At 36.5% G+C, this 10,843-nt stretch overlaps 1 protein-coding gene across 7 annotated transcripts; it reads left to right on the top strand.

Annotated features, from left to right (window-relative positions):
* Positions 1-2,466: 2,466 nt before the first annotated feature.
* LOC149819034 (protein CDI-like) lies at positions 2,467-4,572 on the top strand. Of its 7 annotated transcripts, none has more exons than XR_016427181.1 (3): positions 2,491-3,777; positions 3,904-3,986; positions 4,275-4,572. XR_016427181.1 is itself a non-coding variant. In XM_089984749.1 (3 exons), exons 1-2 carry the CDS (start codon positions 2,571-2,573, stop codon positions 3,948-3,950), a joined length of 987 nt encoding a protein of 328 aa, XP_089840875.1. In that variant the 5' UTR covers positions 2,491-2,570; the 3' UTR covers positions 3,951-3,986; positions 4,275-4,572. The 7 variants fall into 7 exon arrangements, 5 of the variants coding, with proteins under 5 accessions (XP_089840872.1, XP_089840873.1, XP_089840875.1 ...); XR_016427180.1 differs by having other exon boundaries at positions 3,901-3,986; XM_089984749.1 differs by having other exon boundaries at positions 2,491-3,507; positions 3,901-3,986.
* The last annotated feature ends 6,271 nt before the right edge of the window (positions 4,573-10,843 follow it).

The following is a 10,843-nucleotide window of genomic DNA, read 5'->3' as shown; positions in this document are numbered from 1 at the left end:
TAGTTAAGTTAACTTGGACAGAGCTTAACTAGGGTGGAGGAAGGTGGAGCCTAGCCAAGTTAGACCTAGTAAGGTTTTGGTCAAACTAAGTGTAATTAGGAGAGGGGAAGACTAGATAAATCAAGGCTTAAGCTCAAACCTGCTTGGTTTTAGGGAGAAGTAAGCTAGGCTAGATTCAAATCAAGGGTTGAATCTAAACTTAAGGATTAGCTAAGCTAAGAAGGGAGAGGATGGGCTAGCCTACCTAGGAGGGAGAGGAGGTGGCTAAGGGAGAACCACCATAGAGTAAGGGGAACCTCTAGAGAGCTAGAGAAGAGAGGGAAGAGCAAGAGAGTGGGGGAGCTGAGTTGAGAATGAGGGAAAATGGAGGAGACGTGGGGGTATTTATTGGGGTTAGAGGTGAAGGAGATAATGCCAAGTGACAATATTTACTTGCCACTTGAAAAGACCAAGCAACCCCTTCCTTTAGAAATCAAGGAGCTCATTCCCCATGGTTTTGAGAGGTGGTTTAGTTATGTTTCAACTAAGTTAGTTAGTTTTTTAGTTTAGTTACCTAAGTTAGTTTAATTAGCTTTTTACTTAATTTGTTTTCTAAGTAGGTCTTTAGTGAAAACTTTATTTGACCTCTAGGCTTATTAAAAGATATGGTTTTGAATAAAGAGGAGTTATATGGGGTTTGACTGAATTTGGTCAACAAGGAGTGGGACAACTATGACCTTCATGTCATATTTATCCTTAAAATTTGCAAAAATTATCACTATGCCCCCAAAACTTGTCAGGAGTGCTCCAAATGCATTATAACTTCGATTTTTATGAAATCAAGATCGTTCCTTTTAGAATTTTGATACGAATGCAATTTTATATTTAAAATTCTAAAAATAGATAAAAAAAATTATGATTTTGCCTTTAACTTTCTTTTTTCTCTAGAATGATATATATATATATATATAGTTTAACTCAATTTGTTAAAAAAAAATATCTTTTATTTATTCAAAAAATCATATATATTACAGAAATAAAGGAATAACAAACATATACGTGGTTCGACAAAATGCCTACATTCACCAAAAAAACTCTCATATTCTCTCTTTTTTTCTTTTTTCTTTTTTTGTTTTATTGAATCTCTAACTCACATATTTATACATATACATGATTCAAATAAATAATTTTTATTTACAACTAACATGAAAAATAATCAAGATGAGATAAGAATGAGTGATTGATAGGCGATAATCTTGAAGACTATAACAACCCTCCGATATAAGCGACGATATTGAAAAGTACAATATGTGATTGAGAATATTCTTACATATTGTTTATAGTTTTCATCACAACATCCAATTAATTGAATATAGTATTGGCCATATCTGATTTGAATATGAGCCATTTATATCCCTACTAGTGGGTACAATAGCCAAGTCAACAAATTATACTTTTAATGCTTAGAAAATTAGCAGTTTAACTAATTACCAAAAATCTTAACGATTTAATACATGCATAACTGTATTTTTTTTTATAGTCCAAGCAAGAAAGTCCCCCATCACCCGTCGCATACCGACGAGCCTATGGTTGGTAAAACCCTTGAGGTCCCCTTTCCCACTGAGGAGTACATCTAGGTTCAACCTTACGACAAAGAATGCTACTCATGGGTTTTGAGCTTGTGATGTCCCATCAACTTGGTGACATTTACAAGTCACCCCTACCAGATAAGCGAAGCTCTTATGGGTAGGGTTGTCAATGGGTCAGTTTTACCTAGACCCGACCCAAACCAAACCCTATAGAGTTCAGGTATGGAGATAAATAAGAAGACCTGATTAAGACCCGAGTTAGAACCCAAAGGTCTGATTAATACATGGACCCGAGTATAGTTTGTAAAATTTTATACCCGACCCAAGCCTGACCCGAATTTTGATTAAGATCTGCAATTTTTTTATGTAAAAATGAAAAAAATATTGTTTTACCAGGTATGATCCGGGTCTGGTTCATGTAATTTTTATCGGGGTCTGAGTATGGTTTTTCTTATAGTGGGTCCAATTAGACCTGAGTCTGGATCTGATACTATACCCGAAAATAGAGTCAGGTCTGGTTTCACATGGGTCTGAACCAAACCCGACCCGTTGACACGTTGATTGCATAACTGCCTATTTTATTATTTCACATCTCAACGCCACATGGTCCTAACCCCTAACGTCATCTGGTCTGGTCGACCTTTGTTTAGTCCAGCAGAGGCTATAATGCCTCATCGTTGACATGAGTAACAAAAGCCTATAAAATGGAAAAGACTAAAAAAGTCTTAGGCAAATAAAAAGAGGCAGTTAAATGTAATAACCAGAACATGGTGGGTTTTCAGAGAATTAAATGATAAATCCCGGGCTTTAAGTTAAATACTCTAAAAAGCTTTTAAAAAGCAAACCCGCGTTATTCTCGCGCGGCGTATAAATAAAAACGAATTCCCTTCCCCGATAATAGGACGAACGAAATCCATAAAAGTTGGGCCAAGATCACGGAAACAAACTTTTGTCGTTTCTTCGTGTCTTTCCTGAGAACCAGAGAAGAGGGAAAAGAAAACCATGGGAGTTCTGCTCCGCCGATTCCTCAAGAGGCTTCGCTCCTCCTCTCATCTCGATCGCGTTACAATTTCTTCGTTTGGATCCGGATCTCGCCAGATCGCGAGCAACTTCGGCAGATCTGGACATTTGTCTCGCCATTTCTCGAAATCTGCGGATTCTATCCGTTCCAGATTCGCCAGATCTCGTTTGGGTAATGTACCTACCGTCGTGGGATTGGGGCTCGGATTCGGTCTCGCGTCGTTTCCGGTGCTCGCGAATTCCGAGGGAGACGAGAACTCGAGGGATCGGGAAGAAATGGGGGAGAGTCTGAACGAGGAAGGTCGTCGGCCGGGATTGGCCGCTCTGCTGGACGGATCGGGGGAGAAGGAAGAGGGATTGCTGCACAAGAGCTCGAAATTGGACTCTCCGGTGGCGAACGGCGGAGATCCGGTGGATTCCGGCGAGTCGGTGGCGAAGCGTTTGGGGTTTCGGACGTTCAAGATCTTCATAGGGTACGATCCCCGCGAGGACCTGGCTTTCGAGGTATGCCGGTACTCCATCTTGAAGCGCTCTTCGATTCCGGTAGAGATTTTCCCGATTGTGCAGTCCGATCTGCGGAAGAGGAATCTGTATTGGAGGGAGAGGGGGCCGACGGAGAGCACGGAGTTCTCGTTCAGTAGGTTCCTCACCCCTTTCCTCACGGGGTTCGATGGATGGGCCCTCTTCGTCGACTGCGATTTCCTCTACACGACAGACATCAATGAATTGGTGGAATTGATGGAGGACGAGTACGCGGTCATGTGCGTTCAGCACGATTACACGCCCAAAGAGACCACCAAGATGGACGGAGCCGTTCAGACCACCTACCCGAGGAAGAACTGGTCGTCGATGGTGTTGTACAATTGCGGGCACCCGAAAAATCGCATTCTGACGCCCGAAGTTGTGAATACCCACACAGGTGCGTTTCTGCATCGATTTATGTGGCTAGATGACGGTGAGATCGGTTCGATTCCTTTCGTCTGGAACTTCCTTGTTGGGCATAATCGGGTCGTCGAGGGCGACCCTAAGACGCTCCCCAAAGCGATACATTATACCCTTGGCGGGCCTTGGTTTGAGGCATGGAAGAATTGTGAGTTTGCCGATCTGTGGGTGAAGGAAATGGAGGAGTATCAGGCGAGTAAATGCGGTTCGAAGAGTAATTTGGTAGGAACTCTGGCTTGAGAAGCAGGTATACAAGCTTCTCGTTCAATCGCAAGAACTAGGATGCAGAGACGATGCGAATCTTTTGTTAATTCTGCTGGGAATCTTATTTTTCTTGTTTTAGGCTAATGCATTGTTCTTGATTTTGCAGTAGACTTCGGCTGTGTAGCGATAACCTGGAGATTGGGGATCAGGTTTTAGTTACAGTAGCAAATATGGTTCAAACTTCAAAAGCTGGTCAGTACGTTTTCGTTACTTTGATGGTTTAATTCTTTTGTGTACACAATACAAGAGTTTTTCTGCTTTCCATTCGTTTGGTGTCAAGTCATTGGTCTTGCGAATAGCATTAGTGTTGCAGGTACTTGATGTATGTAGTAGAAGCTAACACTGATGCTGGTGGTGATGATATTGTAATGTGCATTTTCTCTCTCTTGTATCAAATGTTTTGTCATTAGACAAGAGAGACTGACATAAAATGGTGAAATGTTGTTCGTTACTTTCTGATTTAATTTTTTTCTCTAACAGATTATGTGCATGAGCACTTGATATGGTGCATTGCGTAGTCAGTGTTTCCACTGGATTCTTATGAATGCAATGTGCAGTCAAATTGGTGAAAAATATGCCTTATTGTGTAGCTAAGAAGGTTGTTTCCCCCAATTGCAGAAAGTGTATATGTACAACCGCATAAACTTTGTTTGAAAGAGCAGATTGATTGGACTATTGTGTTAAACACACAATGGGAATGTATTTGCTACGGTTGATAGCATGTGCAATCGGCCTAGCAAACATTTGTTTTTTTTTACAAACCCTAACCCTACAGATGTGATCTACATGCTTCATTTAGTAGGGATTAACATTTGAATCACAGGTGTGTGCATATTTTCCTTATCGATACAAAAATTAACTGCCGTCTATGCACGAAGATTTACTGAATTAAAAAATAGGTTGGATTCCTAGCAGATCTACCACACTGAATACATATATGACATTGATTGTAAAAACAGCGTGCAATATATATATATATATGGGTAGGTGCCTAATGCTTTTTGTGCCTACTGAGCTTTGAAAAGATTGTTTCTATTTTCTTCTAAAATCTGACCATACAGGTGATCTACATGCTTGATTTTGTTAGAATCAACTTTTGGATTGTTCGGTTTCAACACCAAGTTAGGTTTTATAAGATTAAAAAATCAGCGGGCTGCAACTTTAAAAAATATTCACTACTTAAAAAATCATCTTTTTTTCTCAAAAAAATTATTCAATTGTGATTTTCTAGCAAATCGATCATATAGAACACATCTGTAGGGTCAGATTTTTGAAAAACAACCCAAAAACCTCTATCCAAGCTTGTAGGCACAAAAAAGTGCCAGACACTTCTCTCTCTCTCTCTCTCTCTCTCTCTCTATATATATATATATATATATATATATATATATATATATATAGAGAGAGAGAGAGAGAGAGAGAGAGAGAGAGTAATGGGTAGGTGCCTAATACTTTTTATGCCTACCGAGCTTTGGAAAGATTGTTTCTATTTTCTTCTAAAATCTGACCATACAGATGTGGCATGCTTGATTTTGTGGGAATCAACTTTTGGATTGTCCGGTTTCAACACCAAGTTAGGTTTTATAAGATTAAAAAATCAGCGGGCTGCAACTTTAAAAAATATTCAAGTGTGATTTTTCTAGCAAATCGATCATATAGAACACATTTGTAGGGTCAGATTTTTGAAAAAACAACTAGAAAACCTCTATCCAAGCTCGGTAGGCAGCAAAAAGTGTCATGCTCTCTCTCTCTCTCTCTCTCTCTCTCTCTCTCTCTCTATATATATATATATATATATATATATATATATATATATATATATATATATATATATATATATATATATATATATATAGAGAGAGAGAGAGAGAGAGAGAGAGAGAGAGAGAGAAATGAGTAGGTGTGAAATTGATATATGCTAAATGGAACATGTACATCACACTACATGGTTAGATTTAGTGGCAGAAAAAAAATTGCTATGTAAACTCCAGCGTGCACCTACCCATTACTCTCTCTCTCTTTCTCTCTCTCTCTCTCTATATATATATATAGAGAGAGAGAGAGAGTAATGGGTAGGTGCCTAATGCTTTTTGTGCCTAACGAGCTTTGAAAAGATTGTTTTTATTTTCTTCTAAAATCTGACCATACAGATGTGATCTACATGCTTGATTTTGTGGGAATCAACTTTTGGATTGTCGGATTCCAACACCAAGTTAGGTTTTGTAAGATTAAAAAATCAACGGGCTGCAACTTTAAAAAATATTCACTACTTAAAAATTCATCTTTTTTCTCAAAAAAATGAATCAATAGTGATTTTCTAGCAAATCGACCATATAGAACACATTTGTGGGGTCAGATTTTTGAAAAACAACATGAAAAACCTCTATCCAAGCTCGGTACGCACAAAAAAGTGCCAACACTTATCCATCACTCTCTCTATATATGTATATACATAGAGAGAGACGGAGTAATGGGTAGGTGCCTAATGCTTTTTATGCCTACCGATCTTTGGAAAGATTGTTTCTATTTTTTTTTAAATCTGACCATACAGATGTTATCTACATGTTTGATTTTGTGGGAATCAACTTTTGAATTGTCTGATTCCAACGCCAAGTTAGGTTTTATAAGATTAAAAAATCAGCGGTCTACAACTTTAAAAAATATTCACTACTTAAAAAATCATCTTTTTTTTCTCAAAAAAAATGATTGTGTGATTTCCTAACAAATCGATCACATAGAACACATTTGTAGGGTCAGATTTTTTAAAAAACAACCTCAAAACTTCTATCCAGTCTCGGTAGGCACAAAAAAGTGTCAAGCACTTATCCATCTCTCTCTCTCTCTATATATATATATATATTATATATATATATATAGAGAGAGAGAGAGAGAGATATGGGTAGGTGTGAAATTGATACGTGCTAAATGGGTTTTTTTGCCCTTCTAGTGTTTTTTTTGCAGTTCCAACTCTATAAATGTGTTGGGCATAGTCAATTTATGAGGAATCCACACCTAGATCATGTGTTTTCGATGAAAAAAAAATGATATTTGGAGTCTCAAAAAATTATAAAACAAAAAAACTCTGAAAAACTCATTCACCACTTATCATTATACACCTACCCATTACTCTCTCTCTCTCTCTCTCTCTCTCTCTATATATATATATATATATATATATATATATATATATATATAGAAAAACTCGTAGGTGCATGATCACTTTTGAACATGACCAAAACGAACTCGCGCCCATGATGGATGCTTTGCACGTGTTCCATCGAACAAGACCTTTAGTGGCAACTTTTGTCGTTGCTAAAGGTAATTAGACCTTTAGCGGCAATTTTTTGTCACTGCTAAAGCCCTTGTTCGGCGGAAACAAGCAAGGAGCATCCATCACACCAGCGATGGACACTCCACGCGAGTTTGTTTGGTCATGTTTGAAAGTGATCATGCACCTACGTGTTACTATATATATATATATATATATAGTGATGGGTAAGTACCTGACACTTTTTTGTGCCTATCGTGAATCTACCAAGCTTTGGAAAGATTGTGTATATTTTTTCTAAAATTTTACCATACAAATGTTATCTACATGCTTGATTTTGTGGGAACAAACTTTTGGATCATCCAATTCCAACACAAGTTAGGTTTTTATAAGATTAAAAAATCAACCCTCTACAATTTTAAAAGCTATTTAATGCTTAAAAATCATTTTTCTCAAAAAACATAATCCAAGTGTGATTTTCTAACAAATCGACCATCACATTTGTAGGGTCATAATTTTGAAAAACAATTTGAAAACCCTATCCAAGCTCGGTAGGCACGCAGTAGGGATAAAAAGCTTTAGGCACCTGCCCATTAGGCCCCCTTTTCTTGTTATGCCCCATAATTTGAAGTGTTTTATGATAGATCTAAACTATCAGATGTGTTTATCATGCTCAATTTAATAAGAATCGACTCTTGGATCATGTTTTTTTGACAAAAAAATGTATTTTTATGAGTAAGGAAAAAGTAATGCTTTTATATTCATTGATGTTGGATCACCGAAAAACAGTGTACAGGTCAGATTTCGGTGATCCAAAAGCCGGTTCTCGCTAAACAAAACCTATAGATCACATCTATGGTGTTAGATGTGAGAAAAAACACAAAAAATTATGATTTTTGAAGGGGCCTAACGGGACAGAATGAGAAAAGGCGCAGCACCAGCTCATTACTCTCTCTCTCTCTCTATATATATATATATATACAGTTTTTTTCAACATATATGCTTCCCTATCATTTTTCACAAAAACAAGTTGTTTGATATACATATTGCGTGCATAACAGAATTTTTTATTCAATTACAGTAGTCATTTTTTTTTAAAAGGAAATCATACTTGTAATAAAATATTGAAAGAATTAGACCATTACAATAAGTGTTGAGGTATCACTTAATTGTGCAAAAATAGAAAGAAAGAATTGGCCCTCATGTAAAAGCTCTAACAATGCACCCTTTCGAAGCCACCAGGTCTCCAACTTAGAAGGATTTCCTTTCGATATGCCAGCCAGCCCTCTCCCCATGTTGAAAAAAGCTTCAAAATAAGCTATGTTTATGATGGGAACATACATATCACTTGCTTTGCATAAAGATTTGGTTCATTTATTGTTTCTTACCAAAAATGCCTTTGAAATATATATAGTCTCATATTTAAAAAGGGGGTGAAATTTTTGGTGGTTTAAATGGTTTTTTCTCTATTTTAATACTTAATCCTTGTGCCTTAGGGTGGGTTGTCGACATTGCTACACAAAGCACTGACCTGCCACACGTGTGCACATGTATAAAGGCGTTTGAGTGAAAGGCTACTTGAGGCACAATGTGGTGCTTTAATGATGCACTTTGCAACTGCATGAGATGCATTATGAGACGTGTTTGTTTTGATCGAACCAACCTCAGTTTGACCTTTTGACTGAATAAACTTTGTTTTTCAGTTTCTCGCATTGAATTGACTTGATTGAGAGCATTTAAATGGTGATTATAAGGCTTTGTAACTGTTGAGTCGTTCTGGAGGTCCTTGACAGTTAGTCAAAGGTGGGTGATTTTCCAAGATCATTTTTTTATTTTTTAAAATGTTGAATTTATGATCATTCAATCTTGTTTATCCCCCAAAATCTTGTTAGCCCTCCTAGTTTTATAAAAAGCCTTTATTTTCGTTCATTTCAGATTTTTTGATTTTCAAGCTCTTACTTTCTATTATTTTGGCTCTTGTTTGCCTTGCAAGTTCATGCATGGGAGAGGTCACCTAGTCTTGCAAAGTAGGGACACTTTTGAGGTCCAAACCTAGTTATATCCTGTAGACCCAGTTCACATCTTCAAAAATCTTGAAGTGAGGTGATTGGAATTCTAAAGACAACAATATTAAGAACATGTCTTTAGGCTTGGGATCTCAGTTTTTCAAAATTCTAGTTTTAGCCATTGAGTTCTAACATACTCATGTTAAGGTAATGAGGGCATCTTTTGACACTAGCGTACCATCCTTGTAAAATGATATAATCTTGAAAAATGCCTCACAATTTGCTGAAATCTTCTTTGTGCCCAATATTTTGATTCTCAACTTTTTTAGGACATTTTTACTCTTCGCACAAGCGAATATGTTGATGTTCGTGCGATAGATATGTATGTATTCTGAAGGTCATAACATTTTAAAAGGTGAGTCACATGAATATTTCGTGGACTTGATAAAATCTGCATAGAGTATTTGCGAACATGACCATCATAAATCCCAACATAGGAGATTTGCATCTAAAATGCTTAGATCTTAGGAGATTCGCAAGCCCGATGCGAACCTTTTAGAATTTAAAAGCTTGAGCTTGACAGGTTCGCTTCATATATTTGCGACAGTCCTGATATCCGCACAAATATCATGTGAAGCTCCTGTAACTAAAAACTCGCTTAAAATCAAAACATACGCTCGCAAATGTATGCATGAAGTTCACAAATATGTTTTCTTCACATGTTTTCTTATTGCAGGTTTTTATCACACATTTACAGATATCACAACCTTCATGCAATTATCATGTAAATATCTTTTAACTAAAAACTCATACAAAGTCTAGAGTACGTCTAAAAATGTATGTCTGACATTCACAAATATGTGTTGTGAATGTCCTTACCTTTGCATGGTTTCTAATTATAGGTTTGTGTCACACGTTTGCGTACATCACAACCTTTGTGCAATTATCATCTGAACCTCCTTTAACTAAAAACTTGCATAGTCTGAATGTACGTTCACAAATATGTATCCTGACTTTCAAAAATATATGTTGCAAATGTTCTTACCTTCACATTTTTTTCATTCGTATATAAAGTTATTGTTTTTTTTTTCATTTTTTTGTTTCTCATTAGAGTCCAAACTCCTTCAAACCCTATTAATACATCCATACATTCAAACACAATATAAAACATGCCAATACATTCATTTCTTCAAATATAATATCTACATCTATATATTAAAACATAATATATACATTCAAACACATTATAAAAATCTTATTATCTACATAAAATCTCATGTTCCTTTAAAAAAATCATAAGGAATTATAACATTCATAAATGTCAACCATAATATAAAAAAAGTATGTTATTTACAAAACATTTTATGTTTCTTTAAAACTTAAAGATCAAATTGCCAAGAAATCCAAGGGTTGTAAGCTTTATAGATGTTAATCTTGCACGTGTGCTTTGAGGTCATGAAACTCTATATCTTCGGCATGTAGAAGCTTCTCATTTATAGCCAACAGTTGTTCTCGGACTTGTAGATGACTCTCCTTGGTAGCGAGTAGTTCTTCTTAGATATGTAGAAGCTTCTCCTAAGTCACAAACAATCCATGCAGTTGAGAGTTTTCATCCTTTGCAACTACTAGAGTTCACAACAAAAGTATATCATGGACAATTATTCAATATGTGAATTTTTAACTATTTTGACTTCTCTGACAATACAGTATGATTGTTATTCCTGGTTCAATATGCGTTCATTAAATTGTCATGATTGTACCATGAATTGTGTTAT

This window comes from Nuphar pumila, chromosome 13 (genome assembly GCF_984573655.1).
Source record: "Nuphar pumila chromosome 13, dmNupPumi1.hap1.1, whole genome shotgun sequence".
Lineage (NCBI taxonomy): Eukaryota > Viridiplantae > Streptophyta > Magnoliopsida > Nymphaeales > Nymphaeaceae > Nuphar > Nuphar pumila.
Note: the sequence above shows the minus strand (reverse complement) of the source record. Positions and strands in the feature narration are given on the sequence as shown.

Bases quoted from the DNA above. Each gene is read 5' to 3' on its own strand.
- LOC149819034 (XM_089984746.1), top strand. From the start codon at position 2,571: ATGGGAGTTCTGCTCCGCCGATTCCTCAAGAGGCTTCGCTCCTCCTCT.